This window comes from Emydura macquarii, unplaced genomic scaffold, assembly GCF_026122565.2.
Source record: "Emydura macquarii macquarii isolate MOO-44397 ecotype Brisbane River unplaced genomic scaffold, CSIRO-AGI_Emac_v2 contig_1859, whole genome shotgun sequence".
Lineage (NCBI taxonomy): Eukaryota > Metazoa > Chordata > Testudines > Chelidae > Emydura > Emydura macquarii.
The window spans coordinates 19,054-43,427 of NW_027131996.1; the positions used below are offsets into that span (position 1 = coordinate 19,054).

The 24,374-nt window shown below is 49.2% G+C and overlaps 1 protein-coding gene and 1 long non-coding RNA gene across 4 annotated transcripts in view; one reads left to right on the forward strand and one right to left on the reverse strand.

Moving 5' to 3' along the window:
- The first annotated feature begins 736 nt into the window (after positions 1–736).
- LOC137159339 (zinc finger protein 660-like) overlaps positions 737–24,374 on the forward strand; it is a 38,397-nt gene continuing 14,759 nt past the window's right edge. For 2 of the 3 annotated variants that reach the window (XM_067557499.1, XM_067557500.1), the window contains exons 1-3: positions 20,521–20,777; positions 21,681–21,795; positions 22,124–22,237. In XM_067557499.1, coding sequence (XP_067413600.1) covers positions 21,762–21,795; positions 22,124–22,237 — 148 coding nt within the window. In that variant the 5' untranslated portion in view covers positions 20,521–20,777; positions 21,681–21,761. Of the gene's footprint in view, positions 855–3,516; positions 3,634–5,450; positions 6,429–20,520; positions 20,778–21,680; positions 21,796–22,123; positions 22,238–24,374 lie in introns of those variants that run through there. The other variant, XM_067557502.1, reaches the window with a different exon arrangement.
- LOC137159340 (uncharacterized) lies at positions 14,275–20,444 on the reverse strand. Its single transcript, XR_010921615.1, has 3 exons — positions 20,355–20,444; positions 14,802–14,954; positions 14,275–14,435 (listed from the first exon to the last, which is right to left on the reverse strand). It is a non-coding gene; the product is annotated as an uncharacterized lncRNA (long non-coding RNA).

Here is a 24,374-nt window from a genome sequence, read left to right on the forward strand (position 1 = left end):
GAGGGGAAACCACCATCCACCCTATCACTCAGGCCAGCGGAGTGCGTGTTGTTTTGATGTGGCCCTGCCTCTGCACCCAAACATCCAGGCCATAGCGAAGTCTGCTTCCTGCAGCACCTCTCTATGGTCTATCCAGCTCTCAGTCTCACAGCTACATTGCTGCACCATCCTCCCTCCCTGACTGGGACCGATCCCATCTTCTGACCCCAGAACACTGATGCAAAATCATTTGCCTGTGACCCCCTCCTCCCTCTCTGCATGCTCCCCACTGGCTCCCCCCTCCCCTGAGCAAAGAGCAGAAGGCAAACAAAAAAAATCAAATCTGTTAATTTTTACATAATCTCATGATTTTAAAGCCAATCTCCTGATTTTTGGTGAGCCTGTCTCCTGATTTTTGACTATTGGGATTGGCAAGGGGCGCATTTCTCTGGGGCTCAGTCTCTGGGAGCTTCTCTCTGTGCAGGAAGGAGAGGGATCCTGGTGATGCCCCGTGGCACGTTTCTGTCCCAGGGGCTCGCAGGGAGGGGAGCTCATCAGCTGTGGCCACCAGAGGGCCCTGGCCATTGCTACGGGCGGGGAGGTAGATCTCTAGCCACTCTGATCTGCCTCCTCGGTATTTGCTTTCCTCCGGATATTGCGGCTGAGCTTCCTGGGTCAGAAATGCTGCTGCCGCGTCTGTACGTGCTAGTAGTAACACAACAGCTGCTCCCCGCGGGTCTGTGCGGGGCCGGGGAGAGCCCTGCACCAGCGCCCCTCTGTGCCCAGCCCGGGGGGGACTTTCTCCGCTGGCTGGAACCAGCCCCTGGGGCAGCCCCGGGCTCTGCCGACACCAGCTCCCGAGCCGCAGACTGCAGGTGAGGGGAGAGACCCGGGGAAAGTGCCGAGGCCGGGCAGGAAAGTGACTCTGCGCCCACGGCCCCTTCTCGCCCCATCTCTGCGGGTCCCGGAGCTGCTGGCCCCACGCACGGACACAGCCTGGCTCTGACCCCTTAGCGCCTGCAGGAGCCGATCCAGCCCCGGGGGAGCGAACGCCGCTGGGAACGGGCCAGGGACCGAGTCTCCCGGGCAGAATTTTCAGACGAACTTAGCGCATTGAAAACTTTGGCTCCAATTGTGGGTGCTCAGCCCTTGAAAATATGGCCCCAAGTCTCCCAGTCGGAGGTGCTGGGGAAACAGAAACTAAGGCTAGGGAAGGAGCTAGGGATAGGGTTTTCCAAAGGTCCAGGCAGGTTAGGAGCACAAGTCCCAAATTCCACGTTAGTGAATGACACACACACACTTTCTCTCTCTCGTTGGTTTTTTTTCTGGAATCTATTAGCATAGACAAAGCTCCAGAAACTTTGAGCGTTAGTGAAATCTGCTGTGATAGAAAAGAATGGGATGAAATTTTGAAAGAGAGGGAGACTGAAAATCAGGTGTAACTTCAAAGTGGTGAGATCTGTTAGGCCCTGACAGCATCACCCCTAAAGGAAGGAAGGAAGGAAGGAAGGGGCAGTTTTTGGCTTCTTTGACCTTTGCTTTACACTATTTTATTTTCCACTTTGAGATATTATAGAAAATCTTTTTGTATTCTGTGCTCCAGTTATCCCATTTCAGAGTTTAAAAGCAATACCAGGGAGAACACATATCATTTCTTTTTGTATTGGGGTAGCACGTAGAGTCAAGTCAGGGACCTACTGTTTTGAGCAAACTTGTAGTAAATGACAGACACTGTCCCAGCTAATTACAGCTACTTTCAGAAACCTTAATTCCATGCAGGTACTTAGAGACCTTTTTAATTTAACAGATGAAGGTATAATAAGAGTCAGTGCCTGGAAGCTGAACCTGAAATAAGGCACACATATTTAATAATGAGGGAAATTAACCATTGAAACATAGCAACCTGGGATGTGATGGTTTTGCCATCACATGGCGTCTTAAAATCAGGATTGGGTATCTCTTACCTAAACATCGAGTGCAACCAGAAGATAAAAGCTTGATGCTGGAATCACTGGGTAGTGTTCTCATTGCGCAGGTCAGACCAGATGGTCAGAATGTTTCCTTTTGGCCTTAAAATCTGGGAACCTATTAATCTAATTTGACGATTCAAACTAAGTTCTATGCAAGTGACATATTTTCAGTTATATCTTTCTACAGCAGGTACTTATGGAAATCCAATAAATTACTCAGAATATGTAGGGTTACCAAGGGCTGATTGTCTTCAACAAAACTTAAATAGTAAGAGAGTTCATCGTAAAGTTGACTAATCCTTCAAATCACTCTTTGTGCTTAGTGCTGAGCCTAAATCTCTGGTGCTCAGTGCTCCCTGAGACATGGCTAATTATTTCAAAGAGAAACTGGATCATTATCCAGATCTGAGCATATGAGAGGAGACAAAAATGTCTGTGGAGTGGGCCACAGGAGATCTAAGTTCTCTCCTGGCCAAGCATGACCATGGGCAAGCTGCAGTATTTTCAGCTCCCATTTAGTCACCCACATAAGGGACCAGATTATCAAAACTGGTCCCCCCATACAGTAGCTCCATGAGAATAATGGAGAATCCCCCCGTCTCCCACCCCACGAGGCGCTGTTGGGGGCTGAGTTCTCTTGGGCAGCTAGCCCTTAATCTCTCTGTGTAAGATTTTTCAAAAGCAGCTGGGTGATTTAGGAGCCTGTCTCATTGTCAGCAGCATGTCTCTTTAAAAGCCTCTTTTGAAAGTGGGATTTAGGTTCCTAAGTCGCTGAAAGTTTTTGAAAATGTCATGTTTGTGCCTCAGCTCCCCATCCGTAAACTGTAAATTATGATACTGCTCCCACTGCACAGGGGTGCTGTGAAGATAAATTAATTCATAGCTTTAATGAGTCTCTAAACTACTCCATCTGTCCTCACATCACCTGGATTAGGTGGGGCATTCTTAGACTGAGGGCTTGTCTTCAGGACACTGCAGTTCCATCTATGGAGGTGGGAATTGCAGTTCACACTTGCATGCTGTGCTTAACTCTTCCATGTAGATGCTGCAGCACAAACTAAAAGGTACCTTATTTGCATTAACTTAAACAGGACTAAATTAATGCAAACTAGATACGTTTTCATTTGCACCTGCAATTTTTGCACCTGGGGGGGGGGGCAGAGTTACAGCACATTAGTGTGCGCTCCAGTTCACACCACTGTAGTCCAAACTGCGGGGCCAGAAGAAATAGCCAGAGTATGAGACACTCAGATGCTAAGGTTATGGGGCCACATCGGCACCTAGGTAAGTAGCTTTGTCCAGAGCATGACTCAGGTTATGATGTCAACTTATTAGGTTGCTGTTTCTTCTTTGCACTTTTATTCCCTAGTGGAATTGTGCCTGACAGCACAAACGCACCAGGGGTGACTCTTGTAAAGGTGTTGGTAAACATTTGTCCATGTGTCAGGATGAAACATTCCTGCATCACCACAATGATGAGAGAGGAATGGGTTAAATTTCAAGGAACTCTTTTAGATTGACTCCTCAGAAATATGTAATGAACTTTCACCCATTGTATTCCCATAAGCAGGGTTTCTGCTTCCTAAATCCGACACGATCTCTTGGATGGAGCAAGAGGAAGAGCCATGTGTTCTGGATCTCCAGGTCTCCGAGGAAGAGGAGATCCCAAGTGATGCTTGCACAGGTGAGAGATTTCTCCAAGAGCGTATAAGCTTCCCAAGTTCTAGCTCATCTCATCTAGGTCAGAGCTGTCCCCAACACGGGTTGGATCCTCATGGTAGACATCACTCATCATAGTTTCATAGATTCCAAGGCCAGAAGAGACCACTATGATCATCTAGTCTGACCTACTGTATAACACAGGCCAGAGAACTTCCCCCAAATAATTCCTAGAGCAGATCCATTAGAAAAACATCCAATCCTGATTTTAAAATTGTCAGTGATGGAGAATCACCATGACCCTTGGTAAACTGTTCCAATGGTTAATTATTCTCATCGGTAAAAATGTATGCCTTATTTCTAGTATGAATTTGTCTAGCTTCAGCTTCCAGTCATTGGATTGTGTTAGACTTTTTCTCTGCTAGACTGAAGAGTTCATTATTAAATATTTGCTCCCCATGTAGATAATAGACTGTGATCAAGTCACCCTTTAACCTCCTCTTTTTTAAGCTAAATAGATTGAGCGCCTTAAGTCTATCAGTCTAAGGCATTTTCTCATCCATTAATCATTCTCGTGATTCTTCTCTGACCCCTCTCCAATTTATCAACATCCTTCTGGAATTGCGGGCACCACAACTGGACACAGGATTCCAGCAGTGGTGGCACTAGTGCCAAATACAGGGGTAAAATAACCTCTCTGCCTATTCAAGGTTCCCCTGTTTATGCATCCCAAGATCAACATTAGCCCTTTTGGCCACAACATCACAGTGGGAGCTCAGCTATTTATCCACCCCCACTGCCAAATCTTTTTTAGAGTCACTGGTCCCAGGATAGAGCTCCCATCTGTAAGTACAGCCTACATTCTTTGTTTTTTGTTACTTTGTTTCTTTCTTGTTTCTTTGTTTCTCCTTCATTTACATTTAGCCATATTAAAATGCATAGTTTGCTTGCGCCCAGTTTCTGAAGCAATATCAGTGACCTGTCCTCTTCTTTATTTACCATTCTCCCACTTTTTGTGTCATCTGCAATCATTATCAGTGAGATTTTTATAGTTTCTTCCAGGTCATTGATAAAAATGTTAAATAGTGCAGGCCCAAGAACTGATCCCTGCGGGACCTCATTTGAAACACAGTCACTTGATGCTGATTCCCCATTTACAGTTACCTTTTGAAACCTATCAGTTAGCCAGATTTTAATCCATTTAATGTGTGCCATGTTAATTTTATACCATTCTAGTTTTTTAATCAAAATGTTTAGTGCTACCAAGCCAAACCCCTCTGGAACTACATCAACACTGTTACCTTTATCAATCAAACTTGTAATCTCATCAAAAAAAAGATATCAAGTTACCTTGACAGGTTCTGTTTTCTATAAACCCATGTTGATTGACATTGATTCCATTACTCCTTTATTAATCCCATCCTGTATCAGCCGCCCCATTATCTTGCCTGGGATCAATGTCAGATTCACAAGCCTATAATTACCCAGGTCATCCCATTTACTATTTTTAAATATTGGCACAGCATTATCTTTCATCCAGTCTTCTGGAACTGGATGAAAGATAATGCTCCAAGACTTATTGAAAATCAGCATTCCCATCTACCCTGACTGACGCCTGGTAGTACCTCCCTCCACTGTGAGTGTTCGGATGAGACGTGGCAGCCAATTGATTCCCTCTTGTCTCGCCTCTGAGGAAGGGCTAGAGGGATTTAGTTCCTGGTTTTTCAGTCTCCCCCTCAGTTATTTTGATTTGTTTCCCCCCTTTTCTATTCCTCTTTCTGAAGTTCCTGTCCCCCGGCACAGGGAATGACTCCCTTCTGGATTCTCTCCCTGTCCCAGCAGGTGATGGGATGGTGAGTGAGAATGAGGAGGAGACTCCTCAGCAAAACATTCCTGAGCCAGTGGAACTGCACAGGTCGGTGTCAGGAGGATGCGAAGGGAACATTTCTCAGAGCCCTGAGCAGGGAGAGGCCTGTGAGAGGGAGGACAGACCAGAAGAGCCACAGGGTGAGAGACTGGTTGTGCCCACTCTCTGCGAGGGGAGCTACCGGGAGCTCGGGAATGCCCAGCAGGACCTGCAGGCGGGCGGGAAGCAGAACATCTGTGCCGAATGCGGGAAACAATTCTCACGGCGCTCACACCTTGTCATCCACCAGCGCATCCACACTGGCGAGAAGCCCTACCAGTGCCCTGAGTGCGGGCGCCGCTTCAGCCAGAGCTCCACACTGATCAGCCACCAGCGCACCCACACCGGCGAGAAGCCCTACACCTGCCCTGATTGCGGGCGGAGCTTTGGCCAGAGCTCCACGCTGCTGACCCACCACCGGCTGCACACCGGGGAGACACCCTACAAATGCCTGGACTGTGGGAGGAGCTTCAGCCAGAACTCCACCTTTGTCATCCACCAGCGCACCCACACCGGCGAGAAGCCCTACACCTGCCCCGACTGCGGGAAGAGCTTCAGTGTCAGCTCCTACCTCATCACCCACAACCGCATCCATCGTGGCGAGCGCCCCTACAAGTGCCCGGCCTGCGGGAAGGGCTTCATTGACAGCTCCACCTTCGTGCGGCACCAGCGCACCCACACAGCCGAGAAACCCTACCGCTGCGCCGACTGCGGCAAGAGCTTCAGCCTCAGCTCCTATCTGGTAAAGCACCGCACCCTGCACACGGGCGAACGACCCTACAAGTGCACCGAGTGCGGGAAGCGCTTCGGCGAGAGCTCAGACCTGCTGCGACATCACCGCACCCACACGGGCGACAGGCCCTTCCAGTGTGCCCAGTGTGGGAAGAGCTTCGGTGAGAGCTCTACGCTCACCCGCCACCAAAGGACCCACCTGGGCAAGGATGCACCCATCTACTAGCCATGGTGCTTGGCACAGCCCCAGGGCCATGGGGCAAAGCTGCCTCCCTCAGCTGATTGACTGTGCAGGGGAGGCAGAAAAGAAACCCCCATGAGATCTTCTCATTGTGAGTTGCCAGCTCTGTTGATATTTGGTGTTTCTCTTATAAAGCCCCAGCTCACAGAGTCCTGTGTTCATTTCACAAGAATCTCTGCTTTCAATTAAAGAAAGAAGAAAGAAAAAGTGAGTTTCTAACCCTCGTGGTTGTGGAAAAAACCCAAAAAATATGACTCTGAAGGACTCATAAACCAGAAGTCAAAGAAAAAAAAAGAATCACAAGTGTATTGTTGTTTAAAATCCCTTGAGTTTTTGTGGGGACAAGGGGCCTGTTTATAAATTTTGAATGCATTGGGTTGATGATGCTGTGTTGCAGAGCCAGAGCTGTTTTCCATGCCTTAACTAACTTTCTCAACCAGAACACACAAACAAAAGTTCTAACTATGATGTTTTAAATTAGTGGATCCATATTCACAAGAGTAACTACTGTAACACAGTTTTTAAATGGGAATTTCTTGGGGTTTTATTATTATTATTATTTTAAGAAAAATTAGTATGTAAAAATACTTCCCCAAGTTACTCAAATCCTACGGGTTCAACTGGAAGAGTTTAAAAACCCCACAGACTGTGCTTGTAATGCTAAAGATCCTGCATCAATAGCAGTGGGTTTTGTATTGTAGTTGTATTGGCCTGAAGGGGTTAATAGAACCCTTGTTTTTCTGTTACAGCATTAAATGGTTAATTTGTGGTTTGCTTATAGTCACCGACCAAAGACACCCATTGTAATGACCATCATAAAATGCATTTCAGCCTTTTATTAAAGCACACATGAACTATTAACCATTGGAACAATTTAACAAGGGCTGTGGTGGATTCTCCATCAGCTGGAGTCTTTATAACGAAATTGGGTGTCTATTTATAAAAGATATCTGGCTCATCCAGAAGTTATTGGTTTGGATGCAGGAATCATTGGATTACACTGTATAGTCTGTTATGCTGGAAGTCAGACCAGATTATCAGAATGGCCCCTTCTGGCCTTAATCTGTATTGTAAAAAGGAAGAGCAGGTGGGATTTTCAAAGCCATATAGAGTATTTGGATGCCCTAGTCCCATTTAATTTAATAGGAGTTGGGCCTCCAGAACCATTAGGCAGTTTAGAAAATCTTGACCGTAAAGCATTTGAAATGTAAAAGGTGAAGCAAAACCTCATATGGATAGTTTTCCTCAGTCCCAATTCCCTAAACTGAGCAGACTCTTTTATAGAACCAACTATTAGCCCTAGTATTATGGCCCTGAAAAGTCAGGTGTAGCCTTGAGTAGCTGTTGTCACCAGCCAATCCTATGAAGCGCTGGATTAGCATCATAAACATTCATGCTGAGCAGAAGAGCAGCTCTGGTAGCATCGGCTTTTCTCTTCACTCCGAACACTGTTCATGATCCAGAACACTTGCTCCCCTGGCTGTTTGCCCCTGGTGAACACAGAGCAATCCCCGCTTCACGCAGCGATACAGTTTCAGCACACATGAAAAATTGGATCTAGCCCGATAAGACCAGCACACTTTCCCCCATTAGCCATTGGGATCTGGTAGACTTGCCATAACTGGGTAAAAGTATCATGTCTGAGTCTTCCCTGACTCACTGGTGCAGCCCTCTGACTCCAGCCAGGTTACCCCTGATTTACCCTGCGGTGAGTGAGGGGGAAATTGCCCCAGTGACTCACCTGTTGAGTGAGAGGAGTCAGCCCCATTGTATCCAGCCTGCCTTCCTGGTCCTGACAGTGTTGGGAAGGTGGCGTTGCCCTGGCTGGGTAAGCCAGACTCTTGTTAGGCTGACAGTAAGAGGAGAAAGTAAGGGAAGACGTAGGAAGTCAAAGGTAGGAAACTGACACAGTGCAGAGGCAGTGACAGACAGCAGGACCCTTAGGCTGCAGGATGCTCAGGAGTTAGCTGAAGCCAGTGGAGGTGGAGACATTGTCTGGTTCCCTCTCCTGGCTGGGAGCAGTAGGACAAGGGAACAGATCGCTTAGTGAGGTTGTGGAAGCTCATTCACTGGAAGTTTTCAAAAGGAAACTGGATAGCCATCTGTCCTGGATGGCTCAGACACAACGAATTCTGCATCTTGGCAGGAGGTTAGACTAGACGACCCTTGCAGTCCTTCTAACCCTATGATTCTATGGTCATCCTTAATACTCCTTTCTGGCCCAGCAATCTGTGAATTCCCTTGTTCATTCCCTTTTATAGACCATGGGAAGAACAGAAAGCTTTGCATTGCCCTTGCCATGCTCAAAACGCTTGCAGTTCTGCAGTAAGACATTAACTATAAGCAAATTTCATGCTTCAGGGCTTCACAGCCTCCTTCAGTGGTCAGGCAGGATTTTGCCCCCTGGTGCACAACTGGCCAGATGTATTCTGGGTTTGGGAGGGTGGTATTCAGCCTTACTCTGAAGCATCAGAGTTTGGCCACACCTGGAGATGGGACACCAGATGGAGTGGACCAGTTCTTTAAAGTGGTTCTGCAAATTCTGTTTTAGAGGGATGGTTGCTAGGTCTTGATCACAAGCTCAGGATCACCAGATTAGGGGCTGAGAAGGAATTTCACCCAGGTCAGACTGGCAAGGCCCTTGCATTTTTTTACCTTCCTCTGCAGCATGGGGCATGGATCACCCGCTGGGATAATCTGGACACATCTCACCTAGTCAATTCCTTGCCATGATAGGGGCCTAGGGCACTGGCGGCACCTCAGCCCTCCTGGTTTCTGCCTGTGGCACACAGCAGTTTAGTCTCCTAAGGACTGAAATGCTTTCCTCTAACCCACATTACTGGGCTCAATACAGAGGTACCTGGATGAAATGTAGTAATCTCTGTTATACAGGAGGTCAGATTAGATGATCTAACGATCCCTTCTTGCCTTAAACTCTATGAATGTGTGAAACTTTCAGCTACAAAGAATAATGGGGGGAAACAACTGCTGAGCCTTCAAAATAAATAAATAACCCTTAAAATGCAGCTTGTGTGCAAGATTTCAGTCAGTTTTGCTTACGTGGAAAGCTTGAAGAGTCTGTGACAGGGCAGAGGTAGGTTGTTTGGGTTCCCTAACAGTGATAGTCTCCATGTAGGTGCCTGTACAGCACCTAGCATGATGGGGGACTGGTGTCAGTGGGAGCCATTAAGTGCCACCACAATAGTAAGTGAGCCCATGGGCTTTCTCTGGCCTGTTGCTGATTGGCCTGTTGTTTTCTGAACCGGTGGTAGGTATTTTAGGTCTCTGGTTTCAGTCCTAGACTCATGAACACAGCATTCGGTGGCTACACAGAAGCTGGGACTTCTTTGCCTCTTCCCCAGCTAGGGAACAGGCTCACAGGACGTCCAGCTGCCAGACCCAGTCTGCCTCTGCAAGTGCACTTGTATCCTACCAGCAACACCTGAGATTTCTTCCTTTCTGTATCTTCTTGTCTCACGGAGCACGTCAGAGGTGGCCTGCTCCAGGGCACCCCCTGATGACCTCAGGGTAGCCGTGCACATGGCCCCCTGCCTCAATCACCGTTCCAGGCACTCTTCCTGACTATGTCAACAGGTTGGGGGTCTCTGAGCTGTTCTGTGGGAACTTGATTGTTGGGGGTGAGGGAGCGTAGCAACAAGGGATAGAGAATGGGCAGCCCCGGGGTCCCCAAACCACAGGGCTGTCAGTTATGCACTCTATAGCTGTTCAATGGACTCATGCCTGCCACATGCAGGACCACCCTGTCCCCTACACAGCAGCAAAGAGAAGGAGAGACTCCACAGAGGCCCAAATGTCTCCCTGCAGCCAGGGTGGTCTGCCGGGGTGGGAGTCAGGACACTGCGGACAATTCTTGGCTCTGCCACTGAGCTGAGGCAATCACTTCTCTGATTCCCCTCGCACCCTGTGTCTATTGAGACTGTAAGCTGGCAGGGGCAGGGACTGTCTCTCCCTATGTGCCTGTGCAGTGCCTAGCACAATCAAGCCCTCATTTTGGTGGGGGCTGCTAGGGGTGTTACTGTAATACACGCACTATGTATTGCATACCTAGGGAGGGGGAATGTTAGCTGGAGGAAGGCTGAGCTGGAGGGAAATAATTTATATTTTTTAAAGGGCACGAATAGTGCCAGGCAGAGGGGTGGCTGGGGACAGATTCCTAGGGTGGGAGGGGGAGTTAAAAAATACAGATAGTCTGGACTGTGGGTAGGGCACTGGTCTGGGATGTGGGAGACCGGGGTTCAATTCTCTGCTCTGCCACAGAGTTCCTGTGTGGCCATGGGCCCACATCCTCAGAGGTCTTTCATTGTCTAACTCCCCCCCAGGATGAAACAAATGGGAGTTAGACACCTAAATACCTTGGAGGATCTCGGCCTAAGTGTCTTTGGGCCTCAGTTTTTCCACACCACCTGTACCATGGGGATAATACCACACAGCAGTGCTGGAAGGGAAAGTCCATTCAAGATTACATGTCGCTCCGATCCTGCAGTGATGGGAGCCAAATAGGTGCCCGTGATAGACAGACAAACAGGCAAGTCATTAAAGTAATGTGCAGCAAGCCCACTGCTGTGGGGGAGAGGGGATAAGGCAGCTCAGGATAATACCACCAAATTCTTGTACTGAACTTCCCTGTGCAAGTTGTTCCCCAGGGAGCAGAGAGGGGGCAAGCCGTAGGTTGCATCATCTGATAGGGAGGCTGGGGAAGGGATTGCACCCCTGGGGCAGCTGTTAGATAGCGGGCAGTGTGGATCTGGAGAGGCTGCTGAGGAGAAGGGGATGTGTTGCTCTCTCTGGAAGTGTCCATCTATTCAGGCTCTTGGGTAGCAGCTGCATCAGCTCTGAGTGAGCTCAGGGCTCGTGCACCTCCACATCTCCTGAGCTCTCCAGAACGGCTATGGCATGGATTTTGAGCACCTAATTGATGCCTTTGGCTTTGAGCTAGAGCAAGATCTTGTAGAGAGAGACACATAGTCTTGATATAAAGACACTGGCGATGCAGGCTGCATCACCTGAGGCCCAGAGGCAGACATGGCATCACCCGACTTCCCCCTGTGGAGCTGGTGGGCAGAGACACCAGCAGTTGGGCTGGGTCTGATGTGGGAGAAGTAGGAGAACACTGGCGGGTGGGTGGGCTGGCATGAGGGGAAGGTAACCTGACCCAGGGCACTTCACCCCCAAGCTGGAGAATTGGAGAATCCCCGGCTCCAGCCTCTTATCAGCTCAGATCTGACTCTGACACACCGTGGAGCTTGAAGTGATTTTTTTTGGTTCAAAGATTTTGTTAATGGCGATTCATTCCCCCATGGGCGTAGCTCAACCCCGTGTGTCACAGAGGGGCTGGGGGGATTTTCGCAGGGGTTGCTAGTGCAGAGAGAATCATAGAAGGTTATCTTGTCCAACCCCCTACTCAAAGCAGGACAAACCCCAATGAAATCATCCCAGTCCAATGGCGTATGGAGGGTCTCTGGCATCCGGGGGCCAAGCCTACATTTGCACGCCCCCCAGGCTTCATCTGCCCCCCCGCGCAGGGCAGGAGGGGTCCCAGCGCTGCCCCCGGGAAGGAGGTCCATACCTGCAGGGGATGTGATGTATGGCGGGGGGAGTGCAAATGCAGGCTTCACTCCGCCGCCCTACCCTCCCCGCACTTACCCGGCACTCGGTGCCCACCTCTCCTGCTGCAGCCCCACAGCCCGGCGCTGGCTTGGATGGGGCAGCCTCACCCCCCAGCTTGGGGAGGCTGGCCCAGCCCCTCATGATGCGCAGGCAGAGAGGCGCTGAAGGGTGCCCCTCAGAGCCTCCTGCGGCCCTTATCCCCCACCCATTGCAAAGGGCCAGCCCGATGCACCCCCCCCACACAAACCCGCCACTGCAGCCCCACAGCCCCGTGCCACCTCAGATGGGGGGGTGGCCTCATCCCTCAGCGTGGGGAGGGGACACCGGGTCCGCCCTTCATGATGGGCGGAGGGGGGGGACACATGAGGCTGAGGGGCGACTGCTCCCGCTTCTGCTCCTGCGCTCCCTCCCTCCCCCCCCCGTGCAATGTGAAGGGCCTGCCCAGCTCGCCAACTAGGCCGTGGGCTGAGGCCGCCCCATCTGAGCCAGCACCAGGCTGTCGGGCTGGAACGACGGGTAAGTGCGCTCTGGGCCAGCCCTTCACGTAGTCCTCTCCCCCCACCCCGGCAAGCCTGGCTGCCCCCCCTGCTTTTGCCTCGGTATGCCACTGTCCCAGCTGAGGCTTTGTCAAACTGAGCCTTAAAACCTATAAGGATGCAGATTCCACCATCTCCCTGGGTAACCCATTCCAGTGCTTCACCACCCACCTAGTGAAAAAGATTTTCCTAATATCCAAACTAGACCTTCCCCACTGCAACTTGAGACCTTTGCTCCTTGTTCCATCAGCTGCCACCACTGAGAACAGCCTAGCTTCATCCTCTTTGGAATCCCCCTTCATGTAGTTGAAGGCTGCTATCAAATCCCCCCTAATTTTTCTCTTCTGCAGATTAAATAAACCCAGTTCCCTCAGCCGCTCCTCATAAGTCAAGTGCTCCAGCCCCCTAATCATTTTTGTTGCCCTCCGCTGGACTCATTGCAATTTGTCCACATCCTTCCTGTAGTGGGGGCCCAAAACTTCCCTCGATCTGCTGGCAATGCTCCTACTAATGCAACCCAATATGCTGTTAGCCTTCTTGGCAATAAGGGCACACTGTTGACTCATATCCAGCTTCTTATCCACTGTAACCCCCAGGTCCTTTTCTGCAGAACTGCTGCCTAGCCTGTCAGTCCCCAGTCTGTAGCAGTACATGGGATTCTTCCATCCTAAGTGCAGGACTCCACACTTGTCCTTGTTGAATCTCATCACATTTCTTTTGGCCCAATCCTCCAATTTGTCTAGGTTGCTCTGTATCCTATCCCTACCCTCCAGCATATCTACCACTCCCCCCATCTTAGTGTCATCTGCAAACTTGCTCAGGGTGCAATCTACCCCATCTTCCAGATCATTAATGAAGATGTTGAACAAAACCGGACCCAAGACCAACCCTGGAGCACTCCGCTTGTTACCGGCTGCCAACTAGACATCGAGCCTTGATCATTAACCATTAAGCCCAATTATCTAGCCAGCTTTCTAGTCCTTATAGTCCATTCATCTAACCCATACTTCTTTAACTTGCTGGTCAGAATAGTGTGGGAGACCGTATCAAAAGCTTTGCTACAGTCAAGAGAGATGGTGATCGGCTGCTTACACCATAAAGCCGTAGCGTCAAACCCCCTTTTCTAAATGATCAGCACAGAGGGAGCCACTAGAGCCGCACAGGATCTGAACAACAGCAGAAGAGGGAGACAAGGATTAGTGCTGAGGAAAGGAGCCGGGCTCAGCACGCCACAGGCAGAGGAAGGGCAGGCTAAACACAGATATATTATTCAACCAACATGACACATCCTGGATCTGGCAGATGACAGGTGAGTTCATTCTTCACCGCCCATTCACTCCTCGGTCTATGAGACAGTCTGCAAGGAGCCAGCTGCTGCCAGCAGGGCATGAAGGATGGTCCAGTGATTAGGGCAGTAGGCAGGGACTTGGCACCTGGTTTTAAGTTTCTGCTCTGCTACAAATTCCTTGTGTAACCTTGGGCACTTCTCTTGGGGGGGGGTCGCTGGACCTTAGCTGCCTGTCTATAAATTAGAGACAAAAGCTCTGTCCTGATTCCCAGGAGTGGTGGGAGGGTAAATACAGAAAAGACTTTATGATGCTCAGATGCTACGGTGATGGGAGTCAGACAGGTCCCTTAAATAGAATTGTATTTGTGATGTACACAGCTGCAAGCTTTTCCCACACTCTGTGCAGGTCTTGGGTCTCTCTTCAGTCTGGTTTTCAGCTGGACAGTGCTGCCCTTCCAATTCCTAAAGCCACTTCCACCACGAGTGCATCTTCCCCCTCTCGACCAGAAGTAAGTAGATTAGTCACAGAGTTTAAGGCCAGAAGGGATGACCAGATCATCCAGTCTGACTTCCTGTATATCACAGGCCACAACGCCATCTAGCAGACACACACTAAACCCAACAGCCAAAATTAAACAAAATATTACAGCCCCAGAGGGGCCTTCTGGTGTTGGAAGAAGTTGGAGCTCTCCCGGGGCTGGATCGGCTCCTGCAGGTGCTAAGGGGAGCAGAGCCTAGCTGTGTCAGTGAAGGCAGCAGCTCTGGGACTCGCAGACACCCAGGAGCAGAGATGGGGTGAGAAGGGGCCGTTTGTGCAGAGTTACTTTCCTGTACCCCTGCCCTGGCAGGTCTTTCCCCTCACCTGCAGACTCTGGCTTAGGAGCTGGTGTCAGCAGAGCTCGGAGCTGCCCCAGGGGCTGGTTCTAGCCACTGGAAAATGCCCCCTGACCTCCTCGTCTGGGCACAGAGGGGGCGTTAATGAAGATCTCTCCCTGGGAAACTCAGTCCCTTATACCTGGAGAAAGAAAATACAGAGAGATTTAAATAGACATTGAGAGAAACCTTCCCACCCTCTACAGTAGCCAGAGTCCTCTGGTGCCACAAATAATGAACCCCCTCCTTGCGCTGACCCACCCTCCCATCACCGCTGCACAGGGACAGAAATGCGGCACAGGAGGGCTTTTTCATTTGTTTCTTTAAATAGAACATTATATAACCAATTTTAAAAGGGGGAAACGAAACAAACAGGCAAGAGAAAAACAAACCAGTTTGCCCAAAAGTGTAGCCAGTTCTAGGATTGTGAAAAATATTGAATACTAGCATAATGTACAATTTTACATAAATTTGCATAATTGAAAACTCTGCTGTAATGTATGCTAACAAGGAGGCAGAGTTAAGAATGCACAAAGGGCAGAGTTAAGGTTGCATGTATAACCTTGACTCTCATTTCTTCACTGTTGAGTGCTAAAGTGTGCAACCTTTTTACCTTAATATTAATTAATATCATCTTTTGCCTTTAATATCTATAAAAATCATTGTGTTCTTTCCCTTCTCAGTACTGGCTCCATCCTTGGAGTTTTCTATTTGCGCTTTGACACCAGAAAGTGAATCTTCTACAAGAGGGCACGGGACATCTCCCACCAGATGTTTGGTATTCCCTGTGGATCTCTAGGAACATTGGCTGGGATGAAATGTCACCCCTTGTGGAAAGTGGGTCAGTCCAAAATCAGGGAGCACCAAGTAAATCTGTTAAAAAATTGATCCCTCATGTTTTCATTCCCAGAGAGTGCAAAATGGCTCTAAAGTTTTTCAATGATTGGAGGAGTTTGTCAGTTCTCAATCACTCCTAACCTTCAAAGGGAAGATCCTCTGTTGTCTGGACCTCTCGGGGTGTCCTGAATGCATGGACCCAGGCAGATCATTGCGACACCACTGATGTTGCCATGGTGCATGCAGTAGTGTACACAGTTACAAAGGAGTCTCGGCTGGGATGCGGTGGAGTCGGGTGGGCCCTTGCCACCCACCCCTAGGGTGGTAGCCTCACCCTGGCCTGTGAAGCCTCGCTGGTGCTTGACCCCTTTGCCTTCCCCACCCTATCTGAGCGTCGAGGGCTATAGAATGCTTGCCTGCCCTGCCCTACCCGAGGGCTTGGGCTCATAGCCTCCTGGAGGGACTGCCTGGTTACAGACCAGCCCCCTAACTGTTGCCTGGCTCACTTTGCTGGAAGGGCTGGGCACCTAGACTGACGGGAGCCCACTCTGCCCTGCCTTTGTCTACAGGGGCTCTCCTTAGTGTGGATTGCGAAGCGACGTGGCCTCCCTCCGAGGCCAATGTTGAGGGTTGACCTCAATCAGTTGCATCCTATCATAGAAGGAAATTAGATTGGTCTGGCGTGATTTATTCTTGACTGTGAATTTAGGAATGACTTCAAATCACCTCTATGAATAACAATGAATAATCCTCAGGGCAGAAAAAGCGAGTAAGAATTACTCCAGAGCCTAGTGATTAGGCAATCATCTAGAATGTGGGAAGTTCAAGTCCCTGCTCCAATTATCACTGAATGATTTATAAAACGTTGAATAGCTTCTCCAGGAGAGATTGAGGCCATGTCTACACTTAAGCCGCTGCAGCAGCTCAGCTATCGGCACTCACTCCAGCAGTGAGAGGGGTTCTCCCATAACTATAAGTAATCCACTCCTCCAGAGGCAGTAGCTTGGCTGGCGGAAGGCTTCTTCTGGCAGCCTAGTGTTCTCTACACTGGGGTCAGGTCAGCTTAACTGTGTCACCCAGGAATCATAGAATCATAGAGTTGGAAGGGACCCCAGGAGGTATCTAGTCCACCCCCTGCTCAAAGCAGTACTAACCTCAGCTATATCATCCCAGCCAGGGCTTTGTCAAGCCTCAGCTTAAAAACCTCTAAAGATGGAGATTCCACCACCTCTCTAGGTAACCCATTCCAGTGCTTCACCACCCTCCTAGTGAAAAACTTTTTCCTAAAGTCCGACCTAGACCTCCCCCCCTGCAACTTGAGACCGTTGCTCCTTGTTCTGTCATCTGCCACCACCGAGAACAGCCTAGCTCCATCTTCCCTGGAAGCCCCTTTCAGGTAGTTAAAGGCCGCTATCAAATCCCCCCTCATTCTTCTCTTTTGCAGACTAACAAGCCCAGTTCCCTTAGCCTCTCCTCATAAGTCCTGTGCTCCAGCCCCCTAATCATTTTTGTTGCCCTCCGCTGGACTCTCTCCAACTTGTCCACATCCTTTTTGTAGTGGGGGGCCCAAAACTGGACACAATACTCTAAATGCGGCCTCACCAATGCCGAATAGAGGGGAATAATCACTTCCCGCGTCCTGCTGGCAATGCCCCTCCTAATGCAGCCCAATATGCTATTAGCCTTCTTGACAACCAGTGGATTTTTCACACACCAAAGCAATGTAGCTGGGTCATCTTAACTTTTTAGGGCAGACCTGACTGGATAAAGACCCAGCAAGCAGGCGCCTGGTAACTCATTCCCTCAAGAAACAGCTTAAGCTGCCTGACTCTCATTTATGGATTGCTAAACAGAGAGATTTAGAGGGGTAGCCATTTTAGTCTGTTTTCAGCAAAACAACGAGATTTCTGCGGCACCGTAAAGACTAACAACACATCTGACGAAGTGGGTTTCTATCCACGAAAGCTTATGCCCAAATAAATCTGTTAGTCTTTAAGGTGCTACAGAACTCTCATTGTTAAGCAGAGAGAGGCGCCTACCTCCCTGATATACCCCTGTTGTTGGCATCTCCTATTGGCTGGCTTAGGTGGCTCCCCACTTAGTGTGCTGGCTTCGTGGATCACCTTCTAAATCACCTCTCTCTCCCCATTCATTGTATAGGACACCCAAGTGCCTAACTCAGGCTTTGTGGATCACAGTGTTGACTGTGACTTTCCAGGCACCATAACACTGAGTGTTACAATGCCTAAACCCCTTTGTGGAGCCCACCCTATGTGACTTGCCCAAGGTCGCCCAGGTAATTTGTTGCAAAGCAATGAATGGAACCCAGGTCTTTTATGTCCTTGGTGAGTGCCCCTGCTCACTGGCCCATTCTCCTTCTCTGTCTGTATGCAGAAAAGCTGACAATCTACATCAAACTTGGCTGGAACAAAATGGAGAGTGAAGAAAAATTGTGCACAAAGATTTGTCTGAATTTGTTGCTTTGGGTGAATGTTTGAGGATGTGAGCTTCACTAGCAAACATCTCCACACAAAGAACATTTTAGGCTTAAATTTCCACTGAAGGCAAATTTCAAATGGTGTGTTCAAGTGCAAATTTCACCTTGTCCACTATGTTGGACTTAGTTAGTTTCTTATATCATCCATGGAGGGAAAAGAAAAAGTTTCTCTCTAAACCCTCGTTTCAGTAAGTCTTGGAACACTGGATAATTTCAGAGGACTGGAAGACTAATGCTGTGCCAATATTTTAAAAAGGTAAACAAAATGAAGCAGGCAATAATAGGTCTGTCAGCCTAACATCAATCCTGGCCAAGATAATGAAACAGCTCATATTGGATGTCATAGTTTAGTTGTATTCTGTGGTCCAGGAAGGGCACTCACTTTTAGACTTTCAACTCCCAGATGTCGCCTCTTTTGGGCGGAGACCCATGTCTCTCTCCCTCCTGACTGGGGTTTTTTCAGGCTGCACAGTTCTCTGGCTACCGTATGTTATCCCCAGCAAGCCAGAGGCTATAAACAGCATAATTGCTCATAGTTGGAAGTTACCACACAGCTCTTCATAAGCAAGCACATTTATTCTTATGGTGAAAGCATTACAGAGGAAACATTGAAAACAATAAAAGAATTGACATGCATGCTAAAAATCTTGTCAGAGGTTGTCTTGTCACTCCAACTCCAATTTTGGCTCTGGCATATGGCAATCCTTCCAAACCTTCCCTAAGGATTGCCCCCTACCCCTTGGACAGATGGTCTGAAGAGCCAAAAGAAGGCCCTGAGTCACTTTAAACTTAGTATTTATCCAAAAGTCCTTTCTTTGTCTGTTGATCTCTGGAGAATCCAGTTTGAACCAGTATACATGAACTTCTCCAGGTGGTTACAACCTGACTGAATTTGCCTAATCACCCCTCACTGTTTTTAGTTCCTGGAGGGCTGTGGTCACCCTCTCCCATGGAGTTACATACAATCTCTGCCCCACCATGATACATGAACTTAATACAGTACGATCTTCCAAAGATATTACAGGAAATTGCCATATCTATCACATGGGACTTGATTAATAAAGAATTAAAGGAAGGTAATAAAAATAATGGCAATCAACATAAATTTATGGAAAATAGATTCTGTCAAACTAACTTCATATCCATAGGCAGCATGTGCCTCTTAAATTTAAGGAGGCTGGCTCCACACCGAGGACCCATCCCCACTCTGTCTCCTCCCATCCAAGGCCACACCAACACATAACTCTGCTCCACCCCTGGCCCCACTCTGTTCTGCCTCCTCCCCTGAGGCCCTGCCCACAGTCCACCCATGCTCTGCCTCAGGCCATGCCCCCATGTGGTCTTCTCCCATGAAGACCCATTTACCTATGCTATTCACTGCTCTCAGCCCCTGCCTCTCACTCCCCTTCTTCCCACCCCCACTCTGCCTTCTCCCTGAGACCTCCTGTGGTGAGCAGGGCCTGGGGGAGGAACTGGAGTGTGTGGGGGGGGGGAAGAGGCAGAGTGAGGGCGGAGTCTTGGGGTCAGAGGCAGAGCAGGAGTTTCCAGCTGCTGCAGCTGTTTCCTCCCCAAGCCTCTTATATTTTCCACCCATTTGATATCTCCCTCCGCCCCCCTTTTTTTTCTTTGGCCATTGCTTTGCTTTTTCAAGACATTTGGTTGCCAATTTGATGACAGTCATTGTGTTAATGTATTTGTCTTCTCCTCTGACAGTGTTCCAAGAGAGTACATAAAGATGACAGCAAATACCACACAACTGCTCCACCATAACCTTGCCCCCCTCGCCACCGACTAAAATCAAGAAAATCCTTCTTGACTCATGCCACAGTCCTCCCTATAGAAGGTAAGGATTTAATGGGGTTGGTCCTGCTTTGAGCAGGCGTTGGACTAGATGACTTTCTGAGGTCCCTTCCAATCCTAGCCTTCTATGATTCTACATACTCCCAGATTGCATACAACTATAGAACAACACAACCTAAACATCCTGATTCCCAGACCAGTGACCTACCCACTACTCCTCTCCAAGGCATTGCTCTCTGAGAACAAAACAGCTGATAATCTCTGATCACAGCACATAAGAGTGCTTGGACATTTTAAAGTGAAGTTCACAGACTAGGCAGGTGTCCCATTTTCATAACTATAAGCACCACATTCATCACTCAGAAGGAAGGTTAGCATTCCCCTCCCAGAGAGAACTCAGGGACTTACCTGTAATGCTTATAAACCATGTACATTCACCAGTCCCACCTCTCTCACTGATCTGGATTTTCTATTAGTCCCTACCCATATCAAGGGGCCTGTTCGGGGAGCTGGCTGGGCACCACTACACTAGAGGGCTCTCCTCACTGGGAAGAAAGGAGAAGCTGCTCTTCAACTCTCATTCTCTCAGTGTCTTTCTTCTGTGGTCATCATTTTGGAGGCTGGGCTTCCTGGGTCAGAGGCTACTGCTGCTGTTGCATCTGGAGGCCCAGGCTGAGCATCTGCTCCTTTGCTGCTCAGTCCTCCAGCGGGGTCTGTGCGGGGAGAGCCCTGCCCTAGCGTCCCTCCGTGCCCAGCCCGGGGGGACTTTCTCCGCTGGCTGGAACCAGCCCCGGGCTCTGCCGACACCAGCTCCCGAGCCGCAGACTGCAGGTGAGGGGAGAAACCCGGGGAAAGTGCCGGGGCCGGGCAGGAAAGTGACTCTGCACATACGGCCCCTCCTCGCCCCATCTCTGCCCCCGGGTGTCTGCAGGTCCCGGAGCTGCTGCCCCCACGCACGGACACAGCCAGGCTCTGACCCCTTAGCGCCTGCTGGCGCCGATCCAGCCCCGGGAGAGCGAACGCCCCGGGAAAGGTCAGGGACCGAGTCTCCCAGCCGGAGGGGAGAAGTGGGAAGGAGAGAGACGGGGAGACACTGGAAGGGGCAACAGGAGCAATAAGTGGAGGAAGCTGCCAACCGTACCCAGCTGCATTTCCTGCAGCATCCCAGGGCAGATTCACTGCAGTTCTTTCAGGGAGGACAGGGCAGAAAATGAAGAGGAGACAGATCAAAAATACAGGAAAAATATTGTCTGCCTGATGTGTAGGGGAGTGTGGGAATCATTGCTGGCCCTGGGAGGAAGGATATTGTTTGAACATCACCAGGGTTTTTCTGGTGCACCTCTTAGCCCTGCTGAGCCTGAAAAAGGATCCCATTGCTCCCAGGAGAATGGAGGCTAGAAGGGGTGAGAACTGAGGGTCTGAAGGAGGCCCCACAGGGGAAGAAATAAGGGGAGCAGAGCTGTGGGCTTGTCACTGGCACGGCAGGGTGCCATTCCTTGGTGCAGGTTCCTTTGAGAGGCATGTGCAGTCACGAGGGAGACACTGGTGGTTTCACTCATGTGACAATGGGAAAGACTCACAGAAAGAGTCAGTCATCTAACACTGAACAAACAGCTCTACTAGGATGAGGAAACCAGTGTGATCCCTAATTAAATGGTGTGCAGCTGCCAACTTTCAATCCCTATGTCTGAGCTGGTGGGATTATTCTAACGTAGGAGATACTTGCTGTTTCAGGGACTGGTGACCTTCGAGGAGGTGGCTCTGTATTTCACCAAGGGGCAGTGGGATCTTCTGGACCCAGGTCAGAGAGACATCATGCAGGAGAATTATGAGTCCCTGATATTGCTGGGTAAGAATTCCTTTCTCCTCAAAAAAATGGTGGGATCTGTGAACTTCAGTCATTTGTTATTAGAGCAGTACCAAGATCAGGACCCAGCACACTGCTCTGAAGAGCTCCCAGTCTGAATGGACAAGATGCTCAAAGCATGAGAGGGGAAACAGAAGCACTTATAGAACAAGTGACTTCAAGAGCATTTTCCCTTCTGTTACAGGTTTACCAAAGTTCACTAGCAGCAAAGGAACGGGGCTTGATTTAAAATCATGGAGCTTTTTAGTAGCATTTATTTAATGAGTGTGTAACAAACCCTGATCTCTCCTCTTTCCTTTTTCCTGAGTAGACTTTCCGATTCCTAAACCCAACGTGATCTCTCGGATGGAAACAGAGGAAGAGCTGGGTGTCCCAGATCCTCACGATGCTAAGGAATGGGAGATCCTGAGAGTAGCCCCCACAGGTGAGGGGTCAGTATTAAATCAAGTAAGAAACCATTTACAAATGAAGCTAACAAGATTCTTATAAAGATCCCATGAGCTCCCCAGTTCTACCTCTGGTTAGGATTGTCCCCAGCAGGTCTCATATCCCCTCATGGAAGATATCACTCACAGCTTCCTACCTAGCCTCACACTTGGAAATAGCTCCCTTTCCCCGAGTGTTCGGAAGGATTGTGGAGGCAGGATTAATCATCTCCTCTCTCTGCTCTGGAGAAGGGCTTGGGGGAATTCAGGGTGGAATCCATGAAGGGACTTAGGCATTGCAATGCTGGGCATCACAGTGCCTAGCTAGAAAATCACAGAAACAATATTGCAATTCACAAAGCCTGAGTTAGGTGCCTAGTCTCCCTATACAATGAATGGGTTGAGGTAGGTGCCTAAGAATGGAATCCACAAAAGCTAGCTCCTTGGCTGAGCTAGCCAATGGGAGATGCTGACCAGAGGGGTGTGTGCTAAGTCCCGCCCCTTCTCAGCTATAGACGCCTAAGTCCAGGCTGCCTGGAGGTTCCTAGCTCTGCTTAGTGATCTGTGATTGGGAACCTCTGTCCTGGAGTCAGGTGGCTCAGGTGCCTGAGCTGTTTCTTGTGGGAATGAGTTAGGTGCTTATCTCCCCCTCCACAAAACCTCCACCTTATCACTTGTAGCCCAGTCGTTCGAGCACTTGCAAGATGCAGGTTCAACTCCCCCTTTGTTAGAGAGGGTGAAAGGATTTGCATAGGGGTCTCCCACTTCTCAGGAGGGTGTGCTAACCACTGAGCTATGTGATAGGCTGATGTGGGGCTCCCTCCATCTCTCCTGGTGAATCTGATGCGTCTGGATAACTAATGAAAGTGGTTGGAGCAAGGGGACTGGACCCAGGTCTCCCATCTCAGTGCCCTAACCACTGGACTATCAAGTAATTCTTTCTCTGGCCCAATGACTGTGGATAAATACTTAAACACTGGGGAGGGAGCGAGAGAACAAGAGCACACACAAACATGAGACTGTCTGTGGTGCAGTATTTGGAGCATCCACCTGGGAGACTCAGGGTCCAGTGCCCTTGCTCCAGCAACTCTCATCATTTATCCAGAGTGCAACAGCTTCAATGGGAGAGAAGGAGAGAGCATCTCCTGCCACTGCCAATCAGAATATCCCATAGCGGAGTGCCAGGAGCACCCTTCTGAAAGATGGGAGACTCCCTGTTCAAATCCTTTCTCCCCTTCCAACAGGGGGGAGGAATTGAACTGGAGCCTCCCACATCCTATGTGAGTGTTCTAACCACTGAGCTAAAAGTTATAAATAGGGCCCTAGCACATTCACCATCCATTTTCATAAATGTCATGGTCATAGCATTTTAAAAATCTTGAACTGCATGGTGTTATAGACACTAGGCCCTGTTTACACAACAGTTGTCACCAAGGTCCCAGTTACAGCAGAGATTCCCCATATGCTTTAACAAAGCATGAATATGTATTTAAAATGGCAAAATATAAACATGTAAAGCACGTAAGATTCAGCATTTCTCAAACTGGGGGTCCTGGCCCAAATGGGGGTCGCAAAGCTACTGTAGGAGGGTTGCAGTATTGCCACCCTTACTTCTGTGCTGCCTTCAGAGCTGGGTGTCTGGAGAGCAGCAGCTGCAGTTTGAGAAACACTGTGCACTTTTGTATGTTTTTACTCTATAGTATAGGGTAAAAGTACATAAAAGACCAGATTTCGTGATCTGTGATGAATTTTCATGCTTGTGAATTTGGTAGGGCCCTAGTTGTAAAGTAAGTGTTACCATCACCTCCTCTGCTGCATGGATTTTGAATGGGACCTGATCCAGGAGGCATTTTTGGAGGCCACCTACTGGATTGGGCCCCTCATGCAATTAGATGACTGAACACCTGTCTTCCCCTGTTTCACTGATCACTCTGGGCCTTAGATGGGAGATGGGTGTTCAGGTGCCTAGAATGAGACAGCCATGCACATGAACATAGGCAGCTAGGGAATTTTCATTGCGAAAAACTTTGGCATTGAATGAGCTCAGGTGACAACAGAGTTCGGCAGGCATTTTGTGGATTGCAGTGGAGCCAAAACTGGGACCTAGGTGGCTAAACCCAAGATTTGGGGCCTAAG